This window comes from Amia ocellicauda, chromosome 9 (genome assembly GCF_036373705.1).
Source record: "Amia ocellicauda isolate fAmiCal2 chromosome 9, fAmiCal2.hap1, whole genome shotgun sequence".
In the NCBI taxonomy this organism is placed as follows: domain Eukaryota; kingdom Metazoa; phylum Chordata; class Actinopteri; order Amiiformes; family Amiidae; genus Amia; species Amia ocellicauda.
Genome location: NC_089858.1, coordinates 11,315,173 through 11,332,713, shown reverse-complemented (window position 1 = coordinate 11,332,713; position 17,541 = coordinate 11,315,173). Strand labels below are relative to the sequence as shown.

General features: G+C 38.8%; 1 protein-coding gene across 2 annotated transcripts; it reads left to right on the top strand.

The window, feature by feature from the left end:
* Positions 1–1,546: 1,546 nt before the first annotated feature.
* On the top strand, positions 1,547–14,929 carry LOC136758606 (TNF receptor-associated factor 2). 2 transcript variants are annotated; one of them, XM_066713137.1, is made up of 11 exons: positions 1,547–1,596; positions 2,646–2,856; positions 3,230–3,308; positions 4,783–4,881; positions 5,838–5,999; positions 6,091–6,165; positions 7,908–7,982; positions 8,601–9,080; positions 9,195–9,372; positions 9,675–9,823; positions 10,044–14,929. In XM_066713137.1, the coding sequence occupies exons 2-11, from the start codon at positions 2,669–2,671 to the stop codon at positions 10,260–10,262; spliced, it is 1,704 nt and encodes a 567-aa protein (XP_066569234.1). In that variant the 5' UTR covers positions 1,547–1,596; positions 2,646–2,668; the 3' UTR covers positions 10,263–14,929. The 2 variants fall into 2 exon arrangements, with proteins under 2 accessions (XP_066569234.1, XP_066569233.1); XM_066713136.1 differs by lacking the exon at positions 1,547–1,596 and adding an exon at positions 1,612–1,887.
* Positions 14,930–17,541: the final 2,612 nt, after the last annotated feature.

Below are 17,541 nucleotides of genomic sequence, written 5' to 3'. Positions count from 1 at the left end.
TTCGGAGTCGCAGTATCTGTGGCGCCCCTAGCGGCCCGCCGAGGAATAGCCAACAGATTCTCACACTTTCGGATACTAATGTATTTTATTAATATTATTTATTGATGTATGTCTTTATTTATTGGCAGAAGCCCTTATCCAGGGCGACTTACAGCGTACAAGAGCAATACAAACGTGCAATAATACATTAAAGAAGTTACAAGTCAAGCATAATACAATTACAGATGAAAAATTGCAGAAGTGTATAGGTACAATATACAGTGAGTAAAAAGTCCTACATCCTACTTCTGATAGGTATCAAGTGAGGACATGATGCAGTGGGGTCATAGGTATGAGCTAATGGGAAGGAGGCATAGGAGGAATCACGAATAAACAGGAGTTCTAGCAATGTATGAGTAACCAGCATAATGAAACATAGTTATACAAAGTGCAAAATTAAAGAAGTGCTAAACAGCTCAAGAGAATAAGCTGCTAAATTACAAGTACAGTCTGAACACATGTGTCTTGAGTACCAGAAGGAGGTCAGGGACTCTGCTGTCCTGACTTCAGTGGGAAGGTTTGCCACCGCTTAGGGGCCAGGGATGAAAAAGAGCAGATAACAAAGTTAGTCTTCTTTAAAACCCCAAAGCACTGACATCAATCCACCAGGTATCTATCTATGTATCTATAATCACCAGCAGTGTTGACTATGACAATATGTTTCCATATTTTGATATATAATAGCACCTCATTTCCATATTACTCCAGAAAAGCTTCTGATCTGATCAGCCATACATCTATGTAATAGTCTTCTTTTGTCATTGTTTTTTCATCCCAGGATTCATATCCATAGCATTCTTTAGTACATCTCTGATCTTTTCTTCTTTTCAATGTGTCCGGCCTATTTTAAAATCGCCTTACACTATATCATACATATTTGTCTCAGATCTATGTATTTGTTTTTCAATATTTGTTATTTAAAGCATGCATATTTTCATGTTATATTAATATGTATTATAGAAATGTTTTTTTTTTGTCTGCTTTTCTAAAGAAATTCTGCAACTCAAAATCTAATTTGAGTAGCAAAACCTAGGTTTTATATAGCAATTTGCACCTGTACTTTTAAATGAGGTTATCGTTTTCTTGATGGACATTGATTGGTGTTGACCGATGTGTATTCAATTTAAATCATTCTTTTCTGTACACTACGGTTCAACCTCCTTTCCTGTCTGTGTGTGATCCCCCACTTTTTAACATGAATGTCCATTACAACCAACCATAATCTTACATAAAATGAACACGTCTCTTATTCAATCTCTCTGTCGAATAACGTAGATTTTCTTAAAGCAGCTGTCCAACGCTGGAGATCCATACATGGTGTTTTCACTCTCCAGACAGCTACCATAAACTGCTCACGCTCGTGTAGTGCAGATGTCCGCAGTTCTGCGCAGATCTGCAGAATCCGCCGATCCCATTGGCGAAGCAGCGCAGATGCGCGCAAAGCTGCGGACATCTGCACCAGCCGAATGCGCCCAACACTGTGCAGGCTCGCAGTCGCGCACGCAGGTCCGCCTCGACCTCCCCGGTGTTGTCTCACAGATGACGCGCTTATAACGGGTAAGTCCGTTTCTTTACGCCTGCTTTCCACTGATGGTTGTTTTGCTAAATGCTACTATATACGACCATATGAGCAAGGGGCGGGGCTTTCGTATCACACACACACAAAGTCGACACTGGAGATGCAAACCTCCGAAAAACATTGCTGCGTCCAAGACAAGGAAGTGAGCGAGAGAGCTTTGTGCAAGACCCTGCTGGGAAACCGTGACTCCCTGACACAAGTCAACACCAGGGAAATCCCCCACACCAGCAAGGATGTGGCCGTGCAGTCCGGGGAGTGTCGCACCTTCTGTATGTTCAATATTTATGCCTTTTCTTTTTTTAATGTTTGAATCATGCCTTTTTTCTGCGTCTTGGTGTGTGACGCGCATGCGTAGCCGTAATTTTTCGCTTATATCTCCTGTGGTTCCCTTGATACCAGCAGCACTTTAAACCGAAAGCAAATAAAAAAAAAAAAAAACCTCCCATGTAGGCCTCGTTTGTGTCTCTTCCAGTTTATGCCTGGACACACACATTCAGGGTGATACACTGTTGGAAAACCTTGCTATATTTGAATACGTATCGTATGTATACTGCCGTTTATGTGGGTTGTGTTTTGCCAAATGACACAAACACGGCGATTTTAAGGGATCTTTTGTTTGTTGAGAGGCCATATATTAATGTAGATGTACCCTGGCATGGTTAAATCCCCTTTGGACTAATTGATGTAAAATTGTATGCATTTTTGAATATTTATGTCCAATGATAGCTAAAATGATACATATATGAGTTATGCAGAAATGCGTGTTGATATTGTTCTGATTTAGTAGCTTTGCGAACATAATACCAGAAACTTCCGCTTCCATGAATAAACCGTGATTCCTTGTGACCGTGCATCAGGGTGTACGTTTGACGCCAGTACTGTGTTCAAGTTGGTGACTCTGTAATCCCACTGGTGCTTTTAGAAAATGTACAGTCATGCTGTTGCAATAAAGTGCAACATGCAATCGGCTTTTTTTCCTCCTCTTCCAGATTGTTCTGTTATTGTATTTCTCTCTGCTCTGGTTCAGGTCAGGTTTTTATAAGGGGGATCATGGCTACGCAGGACCCATCACCACCCTCGTCTCTGGAAAGCAACAAACCTGGATTCCCCAAAAAGATTTTGGCCAACAAGCTGGAAGAGAAACACCTGTGTAACAGCTGCCAGAATCTGCTGAGGAGACCCTTTCAGGCTCGGTGTGGACATCGGTTTTGCTCATATTGCTATAACAGAGCAGTTAGGTGAGTGAAACCTGTGCTTATAATATATAGAAAGAGAGAGACTGGTTTATTTTAATGCATTTATTTATTAATGCTGTTAGTACTACAGCTGTCTTTCTGTGCCTGTATTCTTAAGTCTCATCAACTGATTTACAGTTTTACACATTCTAAATATTGTTTTTAAACTTATATTTAAATGCATATTAAAAATGAAATGGGTTTTAACTTATTTTTGTTTGTCATTGGATTAGACTCAATAACTGATAAGGAGGTTTTTTAACAGGCTATGTGTGCTTAAATCTTTTATGTAATCTGTTTATTATTACTGTGTTTTATTATTTCCGTGTATGTGAATGTAAACTAATAACATAATTCTAATGTTCTTGTGTTTCAGCTCTGGACCTCAAAAGTGTGGTGCTTGTATAAAAGAAGAAATATTTGAAGAGCCAACCTCTATTTTAGCACAAGGCTGTGTGAGTGCCTTTCATACATCCATTTGTGTGCATTTATACATCCAGAAATCCAGTGTGTCTTAACTTTTATATTGAATTGACAAAAGAAAGATGTCAGTAATCCAGGGAGCAGAGGGGAAAAAAACAGCAATTTTGTTCTCTCCCTTACTCAGGCTGTACAGTACTGTAGAGTTTCCAAATTTCTGGACTGTATGTGTGTGTGTGTGTGTGTGTGTACAATACATATAGAGTCTACATACAAGTCTACACCCCCCTTCCAAATGTTCACTCTTTGTTGCCTTATAACCTGGAAGTATGCATTAAAATGTTTTTTTTTTATCGTTTATTTACACATCTTCCAAGTGAAAAAAAGATAGTTGAAAATTATTTAAAAACGGAAACGTACAAAGGAGTACGTCAAGGAGATACAATCTTTCTAAAGCTCTTCATGGCAACTCTTGGAAGAAGTATTCAAGACTTGGGACTGGGAAGAAAGATGAATCAAGTTAAATGGAGCTTATTTGAACAACTTACAATTTTCAGATGACATCATCATATTTGCAAAAACAGCCAAAGACTTTCAGATGCAAGCAAGAAAACTGCACTTAAAATTAACCTGAGTATAACAAAAGTCAGATTTAACAGCTTTAAGTCCTAGAAAATTGAAGAAGATCAATGTATACTTGAAGTCAAAAGTTGAACAACAAATCAGTGTTGATGGAGATTTTATGGTAGAAATTTAAATAAGAAAAAGGAAATCTGTGGAATGGAATCTACCCATTTGCCTGAAGATAAATATTTGATCAATACATATTAACAGAGCTCACTTATGGCTGTGAAACCTGGTCACTAAATGCAAAAATGATGCAGAAACTGCGGTCAACACTAAGAAGCATGGAAATATGTATGCTTGGAATAACAAGAAGAGGCAGAAAATAACGAAGAAGCCATGGAAGGAGTGAAAGTGTTAAAATGGCCATGGGGTGGACAAATTACAGGAATAACAGATCAAAGATGGACAAGGAAGGTTCTGAATGGATACCAAGAAATGAAAAAAGACCCAGAAGACAAACACATAAAAGATGGGAAGATCATACACTTTGCAAGCGTGACATGGAAAATAGGAGCCATAGATCGAAGCAAGTGGAAACATCTAAGAGAGGCCTTCATCGATATGGGATATATAACTATACAAGGAAAATGGTTCTGAGAGGCAGAAGTGGTGAAAAACTGTGATTTGTAATTGCACAGCAATATCTGATAGAAGTCACGTAGTCAGACTGAATAAAGAGAGTGGAGAAAGTGAGGGTAGCAACAACAATTAGGTCCAACCTTCCTACAGTGTCTTTTATCTGTGGGAGGAATGAAGTTCCCAGACTTTACTCACATGAGAACCCATAGCCAAAATGAATGGAGAGGAACTGTAGGCTGTTGTCATTACCTTGACCAATTGTATGTATGAAAACTTATTTTGTCTTGTTTTGCCCCATCAAAGGCATTCCCGGACAATGCTGCGCGTAGAGAGGTGGAGGCCCTGCCTGCCGTTTGTCCAAGTGATGGATGCACCTGGACAGGCACTATTAAAGAATATGAGGTTTGGCAGATTTACTCACTCTTCTGCATTCATGTGAAATTCAGCCTTTAGCTTCCACAGGAACATTTGGAGATGTTATTCTGCTCTGTTAGAAAATTAATTTGCAAATAGTTTGTTGCTTTTCTTCTGTAGAGAATGCATTGTGTGTGTGACATCAGCCATTTCTATTGAATACACCCGTTTTCCTACACAGGCCCGGACTCTAAGATAACTGACACGTTGGGATTTAGGTACTGTTTTGATTGGACTTATCGAATAACCTAATTTCATTAAGAATTAAAGCGAAAGCAATATTATTGTAAAACTAGGGAAAAAACAACTTGTGACACAAGCAGTGGCGCAAGCATAGCAGAAATCTGCATCAATGGATTTTCAGCTTCTGCTTCTTGGTAGTATACAGCTTAGTTCAGAAGTGCAAGGTGTCAGGAGATTATTGAATAAGGATTATTGATTTGTATATCCAATTTGGGTGGAGATTGGATGACCTGAACTCAAATAATCACATTCTGGTTGATTTTACATGTACACTGATGTATGCGTTTTATTTAAAAAGTCAAGAATTAAAAGGTTTTTGTACTATGTATCCTTGAAGCAATTCTGGACAGCTTCACAGCATGACACACAGATGTAACCTTTCAAGGTTATGAACAATTTAATACACACAGACCAGTTAAGTACATGCCTGCAGTCATTAATGTGCCAGAATTAACTTGACAAAGGAGAACGGACACCAGCTGGTATCCGGAATATTCCAAACCGCATTCGCCCTGAAAGCTGCAGTACATTGCATGGGCTACATTGAGGCTATTTTGTAATGTACAGGACAAAGGCTGTCAAAACAGAGGGTTGAATTTTAGGTAATTCTCAATTCTCAAGCTATATTCTCAAGCTATTTGGCAGCTATATTATTTCTTCAGTAAAGGTAACAATTCTCATTGTGTCCTCCATTTTCACAGACTAACCATGAGGGGAAGTGTGAATTCATGATCATTCCTTGTCCGTCATGCGGAGAAGCCATAAGATTTAATGAACAGGAACGTCATAATGAACGAGAATGTCCTGAAAGAACTTTGAATTGCAAGTACTGCAAAGAACCATTTCATTTTAAAAACATTAAGGTAAGTTAATCTGTAATCCAGTTTAGTTGTTGTTTTTATTTTAATATTAATCAAAGTTAGAAAAGCAAAACGTGATTCACATATTTTACAGGCCCATGATGAGATTTGCCCTAAGTACCCTATGATCTGCGAAGGTTGTGCAAAGAAAAAAATTCCAAGAGAAAAGGCAAGTCATTTTTTTTGTTAAACAAGGACATCCCACCTTTTGTGTTACATGACAGTAGTTTTAGCTTAAAGTGACTGAAGACTTCAGAGCCTCAAACAGGATTTGTTTAACATTTTTGGAAAAACTGAAGGGAATTTAATGCCAACTTGTTCAGTGTAATTGTACCAATTATTTTTTAAGGAAAACCTTTAACTTTGGGGGGAAAAAACAAAACCTGAATCTCTTAATTTGATTGTTTTTCCTAAGACAATGGTGTGCAGCTCATTATCATTTTCCAAGTGTAAACAAGAGGGCAACAATTGTGTTTGTGGGGAAGTAACTTGCATGAAACAGCAGTCACAGAGTTGTCCCCAAGGAAAGTTACAGTGCTTCACCAACATCTATCTTCTCACACCATCAAATTAGATCTAAAGCTATAATCTTAAATACTGAAAATGAGGAAGGTGTTTTGGCTCAACACTGTTTGCCACAAAAATAAGTGTCTGGGAACGAATTGGCTTTCCTATGGACCGAACCCTCCCATCTTCCTGAACAACCCAGGAGCATCTAGTTCTGACTTCCTGGGGGGCACCCTGAGTCATGCACAGTAGCTTTGGGGGGCCAATGTGAGGAAAGAATATCATATTTCTGTTATTCATGTTTCCTACTGAATGCACCTGGCTAGAAATAAGCAGTAGCCTTTCAACCAGCTTTTGACTTTATTTTCTGCTTCTGAAGACTGGCGGCTGGGGATCTGTTCTATTCCCTTAAGGAGAGTAGTGCCTAGGGAGTATGGCAACAAGACGTGATCAAATTCTCGTTTTTATGACTACTGCCTCCCAGCTGTCTTTTAAAGTTAGAATTTCTCTAATTTAATTAAAAGAGAACACAAGAATGAGAACAAGGTACCGGATTGTTCTTGTTTTTGACAATGTATATCTGCCAGGGTTTTGTATGTAGAACTAGATTTTAATTGATCTTTTTTGAGAATTAAATTTGTCCAACTTTTTTTCCTCCCTTTTTTTTCCCCCCTCCCCCCCATCAACTGGGAGAAGTCTGTTTTTAGTTTCAGCTCATAGATGAGATCAACGTGAGAGTGGGAAGGGCTGAGGATTGATAAGATACCTCATCGTATTAGTAGATCCTCTTTTTTTTTTTTCCCTTTTCCCCCCCCCCTCCCCACTCAACTAGTTTTGAGGATTTTCCTGACGTGGGCATTTCAGCCTAGTAATTTCTGCCTAAGCCTACTAGAAGCTAACCTGAAGAATTTGTTCTCGGCACATGAGGAGAGCCAGTGTAAGTTAGTCTTTTCTTTTGGTACTTTCCACCTCATCTGATCCCAGGAGGTAACTGAAGGATACATGAATAGTATGAGACCTAAGACCGACTACGTCTAGACACTAGAACTCAGAGCTTTGACCAGAGTTCTGTCCCTCAGTTTGCGCCACATTTCAGAGCTGAAGATTCATCTGGATAGAATGGGTAAAGGTTTACCACCTTCCAGAGGCCATTTAACAAACCTGCATGTGTCAGGTCTCCAAAACTCAGCCGGACTTCACTCAATTCGTGATGGTTAACAAGGGGTCTAGACGAGTAAATTCTAGTACTGCCTCGCTGAAATTCAATTGCAAAAAAAACCGAGGGTCATTCTCACTCTCAATTAATGGTTGTTGGGCACACTGCAGCTTTCTAACGCAGGAAGTTCATTGGTCATTTGTTACAGTCCTTTGGCTGTTACAATATTTCTGTTTCTTTCATTGCAGTATGTGGACCATATTAAGTTCTGTAGTAAATTTAGAGCTCCTTGCAGATTTCATGTTGTTGGGTGTAATACGTCAGTAAGTAGCTTTTTATTTTTATTTAAATTACCATAGTGGAACATTACATTATTTAATGCATTATCCATGTTTTCATATTATTTCTAAAATGTATAGCCATTGTAAACATTCATACCACAATTTTTTTCTGTTAATTTATTTGATGTATTGTCAATTGGTAGCTTTGAATATGTAATGGTTAAGTTATGCTTTCACTGATTCAGAAATCAGTACCCCTGATAGTATACCTTTTCAGAACAAATAGATGTCAAAACAGTTTGTACTCAATGTATTGCCATGCTTGTGTGTTCTGTGTAATCAATATTTAAACAAACAGGTGATTATAAATCTATTAAAACGAGTGTCATTCAATAAACATGCTGCATCTGTACTAAAATATTGCAATTGTGCTTAAATGAAAAAGGATCAACTTTATAATCACCTGGTGCATGAAAACCACAGGTGAGAGAGAGTTCAATTATCAATTAAGTGCATATTCACTTACAAGGTGAGGGACTGTGAATGGACAGGTTTCTAATAGAACCACAGCTAATTTTTTGCTGTTGATATTCCGGTGTGTTTTTGTGTTCTCCTGAAGCTGTGTCTCTGTGTGAAAATGTGTATTTTATTGTATTGAAGGTGGAAAAGGAGAAGGTGCTTGACCATGAGCGAGCATGTTCATATGAACACTTAAACTTGCTGTTGCACTACATCATGGGCATCAAGGTGAACTTGGAGGGGATACAGCCCCAGAGTCTGGAGCACGCCAGCCTGAAGATCCACGAACTGCACCAGTCCATGCGGGAACTGGAGGTCAAGATGGGTCAGCTGAATGTGGTGCCTCCCGTGCAGGGAGCCTGCGCCCCCGTAGCCATGGCCACCTCCTTCACCCCGCTGCCGACCACTGCGGCGGCCGCTCTGGAGCTGCAGCTGCACAGCGAGAAGACTAAGGTGGCCGAACTGGGCCGGCGCTGCCAGGATCTGGAGCTGAAGGTGGGCACTTTCGAGAACATTGTGTGTGTGCTGAACCGAGAGGTGGAGCGCTCGTCCACCACCCTGGAGGCTTACAACCGCCAACATCGTCTGGACCAGGAGAAGATAGAAACCCTCAGCAACAAGGTATGGTAGAGTCCCCTCCTCCTACAACCAGGGAAACTAAGTACTCAACTGTTGATGGCCTTCTCTTCCTGACAGGCCTCTACGTTTTCATTATTTCCCATGTCTGTGTTTCAGGTGCGTCAGCTGGAGAGGACTGCGGGGCTGAAGGACTTGACCATCGCGGAGATGGAGGGGAGACTGCGGGAGCTGTCAGCCGCCACCTACGATGGTGTCTTTATCTGGAGGATCTCGGAGTTCAGCAAGAAGAGGCAGGATGCCATCGCAGGACGAGCCCCAGCCATGTTCTCTCCAGGTTAGCTCTTGCTGATCCCTTCTCGATTGAGCGATAATAAAAGCATGGTAACTGCCTCGTTAATAGTGACTAGTGTTATGACTGCAACTTGTATTTTTGTATTGCTGATTAGGCATATAATTATGATTGTCATACCTGATCACTAATACAATTGATTTAGTAATTCAACCAACTGTTGCTTTAAATGTTTGTAACTTGTTATGGGAACAAATTGAGGGGATAGTGTCACAGATTTTCATTTTCTTAATCAAATGAATTGGAACAAATATATTTTTCTAACATGAACTTGAATTGCTTTACAGCATTTTACACCAGCAAGTACGGATACAAGATGTGTCTGCGGATTTACCTGAACGGGGATGGGACAGGCCGTGGCAGCCACCTCTCCCTGTTTTTTGTTGTGATGAGGGGACAGAGTGATGCCCTGTTGAAATGGCCTTTTAACCAGAAGGTATGTCATTTGGACGAATGAGAAATATTGTAATGACATGATCAATTTTATGTTTCAAGGCGTGGGTGAATGAATGGTTTACACTTATTTATTTTTCCAAATGGAAAGCGCATCCCTGTTATGGTAAATGCTTTGTCAGTGTGGCCCCATTCCAGGGCCCCCTCATGGTCTTTGGGATACCAGCTCTTCATGCATGTAATCAGTTCCCTGGTTTATTCAGGTGACCTTGATGCTACTAGACCAGAATAACCGGGAGCACATCATTGACGCCTTCCGCCCCGACGTCACGTCGTCCTCATTCCAGCGTCCAGTGAGCGAGATGAATATTGCCAGTGGCTGCCCGCTCTTCTGCCCGCTTTCCAAGCTGGACTCCAAGAACTCCTACATCCGTGATGACACCATCTTCATCAAAGCCATCGTGGATCTCACTGGGCTGTAGCCAGTCTGTATATCAGGCCTGGGCCCTTTTCAAGCAGTATAAGTCTTTGGTTTTCGTACCTCGTTACCTCTCGTTGGTCGAAAGCTTCTTCTTTTTTTTTTTTTTTTACTGCCAATTGCAAGGCATTTATCAAGGTGCCAGTAAGCATGATGTGATGCCTTGAATAAGATCCTGCAATGACAGAACATTTCACTGCATTTTTGTCTGTGCTTAAAGGTTTCAGTAGACAGTAATATTGTCATATAACATGAGGCACTGCGTCTGTAAGATTTTAGGAATTTGTGGAAGCAAGTAGTTGTGGGTGACAAATGTGGAAATAGAAAATGGCCGAATCCTAACCAGTTTTTTTTTTTTTTTTTTTTTTAATATATGAAGTTAATTGGCAAATATTGATATATTATTAGGCTCTGTGTTTCTGTCTTAAAGAAACACACAATGATTTGGAAAGCAGTATAAACTTCTTCCCACCTTTGGTCATGTTGTTTGAGTTTAGTCATGTCTGCTGTTTCTGGGAATACATAACATCACACAGTTGGTGTGGTTGGCTGGTTTCATGGTGTGATGGCTGTTTGCTTGTTCATAATGTCAGTTTTATTAATATACTAATTAATTATGTAGCTGTATGGGTGTGGTAATTAAAAGTGGGACACATGCCTTTGAAATGTAAAAGGTGCATTGTGCGTGCCACTCTTTATATACCAGGTCCTGAATATTATCTGTAATTCTCTGTAGTGGTGGACATTGCCTAAAATTCAGCAGAATATTTCATTTGGAAATGGGTTGTGTGTATTTTTTTAAGGTTTTCCTTGTAATGTTAGTTTGCATGCTGAATCTGTGGAAGATCCATTCAAGTTAGCGACATATCAAGGCCATTTCTTAAAAAAAAAAAAAGTTAACAAAAAAATAGAAAACAGATTGGCTTTTATATGAAATGATCGGTTTAAGTCGCACTCGATAAATCCAGTTGAGAAACAGTCATATTTCTCCACAACTGTTTGGATGGGATAGATTGCTTTCCAAATTTTAGGACAGAATTATGTGATTCACACCTCTTTGCTTCCTTTTACTTCCTGATATGTGGCAAGAATGCGTTAAAAAAGTGTATTTTGATGTGGGGGATTCTCTGCCGCAAGCTGTTTAAATTGTTTGTAGGCTGCGAGAAGTAAAGGTTTAGGACTCGTTGGACAGAAGGTGTGAGAGAAAACTGATGGCGTCTCCAGTCTTTTGAACTGTTGACAGGAAAGATGAAGGCCAGTTGGATGGATAGTGTTGAATGTTTGGAAAGTAGGTTTGGACTGCCCATGTTAATGAATCCATTAAGCATGATAAAGCCTGATCTATTAGAAAAATCTCTTTGCTCCTGCTCTGCTGTTTTCCTGATACTGCTCCTGTGCGTGTATCCGTGTACCTGTGGTAGTGCATTCTTCTCTGGGGCTTAGTGCTGTGTTCTCTGGAAAGCAAATCAGACTTATTAGCATTTGTCTGCAGCTGAGAGTTTTGTTTTTGTATTTTTTGGGACATCAAAGTAAAGTGGCATTGGCGGGTGGGGTTATTATAATTATATACTGCAGATTGTTTTGTTTAACTCACTTTGTTTTCCAGTCATTAATGGGTTTGGGTTTGATTTTCACTGTGTACATATGTAGCCTATATATTATATTTTTTTGTCTTCTTCTAATGTAGAGTAGTATAATGGTCATTTTAGCGCACATCTCAAGCCGTAATGTACATCAATGGAGAGAGTTTGTACCATCACAGTGCCGTTCTGCAGCAAACTCTTACTGTTTTTCAACGTATTTTGACTTCCACTGAGACCTCTCTGTGCATGGGAGGTCTCAAATTGTATTAAGTTAAATACAGTGTACTGTTGGTTTACGTGATGGACCAATAACAAACACAATTTATCTGTATACCTTTTTATACATAGTTTTGTTCTCAATAATAGAGAGCAAGTACTAATAAAATATATGTAATGTACCTATATAAGGTATTCTATATTTAAATATGTATTATTTTGTATTATTAAAATATGAGAGCAACTTTGCATATAATTTATTCACAGCAGAATTATTGTCAACTAATTATTGCTGTATCTATTCAGCTATATTATTAAATATTTATTAGATGATATTTACTTTGGAGTCAAGATGGTTGAAAACATGATGGAGCTGCCGTGGGGATTCAGAGAGATTTTTCTAATAGCTCCTACAAATTCGGACATTGTTTAACAGAGAGAAAGCAGAACGCTTTCCTTTTCCAGTTCAGTGCACCCAGGAAGTTTGAAGAGTGTTCTGCTTGCGTATGAATAAGACATTGTCTTGGTCAGCATGTTGCCCATTTGCTAGATTGTCATTTCAAACCCAGGACTTTATAGTGCCGTTCCACAGTATTGATGCCACAAGCCTCTGGCAAACAGAAGGCTGCTGCAGATCAGTTTTATCGTCAGTTAGCATTAAATAAGGGTTTTCATTGTTTCTGAAACGAGGTAAAAATCCATTTATTCTCACAATGTTTGTAATAATTTTTTGCCCAAAGGAGAAAATATGCTAACTTGATATTAATAATTATATTCATTGTTTCAATTGATATTTAATTGTATTGCAGCTCTTAACTTATATAATCCTTTTTTAACCAAAAATGTTTTTTAGCAGCATATGAGTTGCTGAGCCAGACACTCTTGATCTGTATGTTGAACAACAAAAGTTAGTTTGACTGTAAACTTTATATAGTCATTTTGCACTGCCTTGTCAGGTCATCTGCAGTTCATATGTACATATTTTTGTATTTTTACTCTAATCTTGTCTCTCTACAATGACAATTTAGGAGCATAGCATGTATTACTTACATTTAAACTTACTTTAACTGTGTGTACTTGCACACTTACATCTGCTGACATATATATTAGTGAATGGGAGTTATCCCCAGTTGTCTCTGAGTGCTTTATTTGATAAACTAAGTGGTCCTGTTCTGCAAATTCAATTTTCTGGTCTGGTTCACAGTCACTCATATGCTCAACTTTGTTTGCCTATGCTGTGTCTTGCACTGCATATCTTGATTGTAGTTAAAGAATAATATCTAAATGTTTCAGTAGCGGAACTGGACAGCTGTTGAGATGCAGCGTTTGTTTTTTTGATTTCTGATGTGAAATTAAAAGTGAAATTGTGAAATAAAAAAAATAAGGAAATGTTCAAAATAGTTATTGAACTTTGTATAACTGCAGTTTGTTGGCTTGTAGCAATTTGAAAGCTCTCACATCCATATAGTTCTAGGATGTATTTATATGCCAATGGTGTGCAGTAGGTGTTTACTAAAATGTGTATTGTTCTTTAGACACAGATGATGATGATGGTGTAAATAATGTTGGGTTGTGTAGGTAGATGTTGTATGAAAAAGGCCTGGGAGATGTGCTTTGTCTTTGGTCATTTTCTATCCTCTTTTTGTGAAGTCAGTTACTGCAATTTAAAAGTAGAACTGATGTGACATGAGGAATTTGTACTATAGACTTCATATGAAACACAGGGTAACTATAAACTTCTCTCATGCATATCATTCTTCATAACTCCTGAACTGTAATACACACATATGCACAGTTATGCTTGACATCTTCCCAGTTTAATCCACTGGGGGGAGCCTTTTGGTTTTCAGATGTGGCAGTTTCCCTGCAGCCATTTCACTTCACTGTGACTTGAGAAGAAGTGATTGCAACAAATTCTGTCCCAGCTCTTGTCTTCCAGGCAACTCTTTTCATCACACTTGCCATCATTTGCCATACGTTTTCACCCAATAAAGATTTCAAATCAATAGTTACCTCTCTCGGAGCCCTGTGCTTTGCGTAACCCTTCCCTATAATCAATATGATTGCAAGAGCGCATGAGGTATTTTTGTAGTTGCCCTGTACTCTATATATGTGGAGTAAATTGTAGTAGGCCTATGTACAATTCGGAAATGAATTGCAGTCGGACCTAGATATTCAAGGCTGCACTACTGGGACAAGGTAGTTTCTCCTCTATATTCTTCTTCAGAGAAAGATGAACACCGCTCCTTTTTTTTTTTAAAGGAAACTTCAGTGAGTGTGCGCTTGGATCTGAAGAGGGGTATATATATAAATAATATCAAAATGATTTCCATGAGAACAAAAGTTACTTTAATTTGCTAGTATTCACTTTTAGAATCGCATTCAGCCAAATTATTGAATCGTCCCCATTTCAACTAGGCTAAATGTTTTCTGTGCTCCCTTGTGCATTAATTCAACAGTTTTTTGCAATTAGGTTTTAATGGGTTTGTATTGCAGCCCTATTTTCAGATGCATCAGATTGTTTTTAGTTAAAAAAAAAAAAAACTTGGTTAAAGCTTAATTTAATTTAATGTTGCATCTTCTCTTTGAAAAGCATTTCTCTGTAGCTATTTCATGAAAATGCATTTAAACACTGCACAGTAATTACAAGGTTTGACTGTCATTCATGATCTGTTAGTAAAATGACTAAACAATATATTGTGCTAAAGGGTAGACGTGATTAAATATAAATTGTGCTTAAAAGTGGAAAAGTTTGTATGATCAAGAAAGTAATTGTAGTGCCATGTGGTCCTATGCCTGTTTGTTGAGGATATACACATGGGATTAAGGGTTTCTTGAAGAGTTTGGCATTCAATAAATCATTATTAATACATCTAAACATTCCTCTTTATTTGCACGATTCCAGAGTATTTGTCATGGATTGGTTCATTATCCTGTGCAGCCCTGCCAATTTTCAGCCTGCATCTCCAAAACCCTTTTCCACCACTCTTGCCTGTCCGTGGCATAAGCATTCGTCTTCAGAATAAACATCGCTATCGGGCCACTCTACTAGTCACTGCAGTATTTGGTGTCGGCTCTGTTTTTTTGTTTTGATTTGTTGTATCACGTACATATTACCTTTTTTTTTTTTTTTTTTCAAACCTGGTGAAAATGGCGAGACTCTATATAAATCTACCTTCCTTTGATATAATCTGTCGAGGCCGAGCCGGGTGGCGGTTGTGCCTCTAATTTAGGACACTTTCCCAGTCCCCAGGGCGTCTTTTATCTGCCTGAGCGAGGATGGGAGGAAAATAAAGAGTGGAACAGTAACCGCAGTGTTCTGTTGAAGGGGTTAGAAATGCGCACCATCTATACTTGGCCCTTCATTAAACTGACCCTTCCTTTAGGGGCTCGGCCACCCAGAGAGTCGGACAGTCATTTACTGCCCAGGCGACCTTGGGCTGTATGCCACGCCTCATTTTTCATTGGCCTTTTGTTTTATAACTGCTCTGTGTGGTATGGGGACTTTAAATAGCATATCTATAGCTATATACACACAATTGCTGCAGCAGTACACACTTTTTTTGATTTTTTTATTCGCTGTTCACTCCACACAGGTTTTACCATTTAATTTACAGTTTGTAGAACCATTTAATTAATACATAATAGGTGTCCCTAGCTTCATATGCAAACTGTACGGAGGCTAGATGGATATATACATAATATGTCCGCTAGGTGTCAGTGTGAGGCAGACTTTTGCCCAAAGATGGATGCATCTGCTTGAGGTTTATTGAAAAAACAGCTGGAGAAGATTAACGACACCAGCATGCAATGGAATCGGACCAGAGCACTTTTTACGTGACAGTCACCGATGGCAAACCACAACACACTGGCGCCATTCTGTGCTTCCCTTTATTCTTTTTTTTTCTCTCCCCTTTAAATATTTTCCCCAATATATATTTTTCTTGTATTGATGTCGAAATGTGAAAGCGTTGTCACATTCCCCCAGTCCAAAAGAAATAAAATAAATCTTTTAAATGTTTCCTTTCGCAAGATGTCTTTCACAGAAATCATTAGAGCGAAATTGGTTTTGATCTGATGATTTTTTTATTTTATTTTTAGAGTGTGTCTGATTCCCTGAAGGATGGAGGAGGCCGACAAAGCACTTTTAAAACCTTTTCTGTGACATACACAAGACACCCTTTTCTGATTCACCCTAAACGCCACAAGACACAGACAGCAGCTCATCTTTACACAACAGTTTAACAGTAGCTTGCAGAAAGGAGATTGAGCTCATGTGAGAAACATAATAAACAATAAAATCCGAATTGCTTCAGTTTTACCTTTTACGACGTACTGGGCTAGCCATAGTCACCAGAACTACATTCAGAACTCCCATATGGACCGGTTGATCCTGTGTAAGGGAGGGCTACTTCAGTGACACCCGTGAAACAGTGACTTTGACTAAGTGGCTCTGGACTCTGGTCTCTTCAGCTATCTGGAAATTCAAAGCATTAGTGATCAAGCACAAAAACATAGGGGGTGAAAACGGGCAGCCATTTGAATGATGATAGCAGGGCTTAATGTTACAAAGAACATTGGCATAACTAGTCACCATATAGAGGCCACCACTACATTGGTATCCGTTAGCAGGTATAGAGCTCTTTCTTTATCAACCTGTGATCTTCTATACTATAAACCCACATCACATTTGAGAGCAATTTGCTTAGGGCTCTCCTGTCTTTATGTAGGGTTGTGTATGTACTAATGACAGGACAGTTCCGTATCATTTACAAACTTCAGTGGGAGAAATCAGCAGGTCTCTTTAAGAAGAGCCTTGCAGAATCTCTGTTGAAACGTTTTATTAAAATGGAGAATTAACAACAACAAAGATTAAAGATACTGGACCCAGATTAAGCACTGTGAAATATTACCTCATATCTCTTCCATGAAAAAATTGGTATTGCATTCCAGTCCTGCATCGTATTACTGTTATAGTACGCTGTAAATCATACAAAAGAATTTATGTAGGGAAATGACATAAGATGCTTGATGATTATGGAGCGTATCAGAGAAATTGATTTATTGTGTTGTTTCATAACAGAAAGCAAAAGGCAAAAGTGAAAATGTCAAAAACTCAAAATTAATAAATAAAGTCTTGGCAAGGAAGGTTATATTGAAAATAAACAGGACTAATTACCCAGCCAGATAATGTTAGAATTAATATCTAAAAATGGCACACATAATTCTCTAGTCAAAGTCTAGCATTCTATGAAATATCATATAGTGGGGTAAAATCAGGGAATTTGTATATTAGTCACATGGTGCTTTAGGACAATACATTCACTGTATTTTTAGAATAATAGGTTAAATCCCCCCAAACAGGTGCTCACAATGTAAGTAATATGGTGCAGACCCCCTCGTGTTTTGATCTGTATGTGGGAAATGTAGCTCTTCATAAATGTAACCTCTGTCTAACACACAACATCTGGTATGTCATCTATC

Coding starts and splice junctions, on each gene's coding strand:
- LOC136758606 (XM_066713136.1), top strand. CDS start 1,719: ATGCAAACCTCCGAAAAACATTGCTGCGTCCAAGACAAGGAAGTGAGC. Junction 2,857..3,229: donor TGCTATAACAGAGCAGTTAG/GTGAGTGAAACC, acceptor CTTGTGTTTCAG/CTCTGGACCTCAAAAGTGTG. Junction 3,309..4,782: donor CTATTTTAGCACAAGGCTGT/GTGAGTGCCTTT, acceptor GCCCCATCAAAG/GCATTCCCGGACAATGCTGC.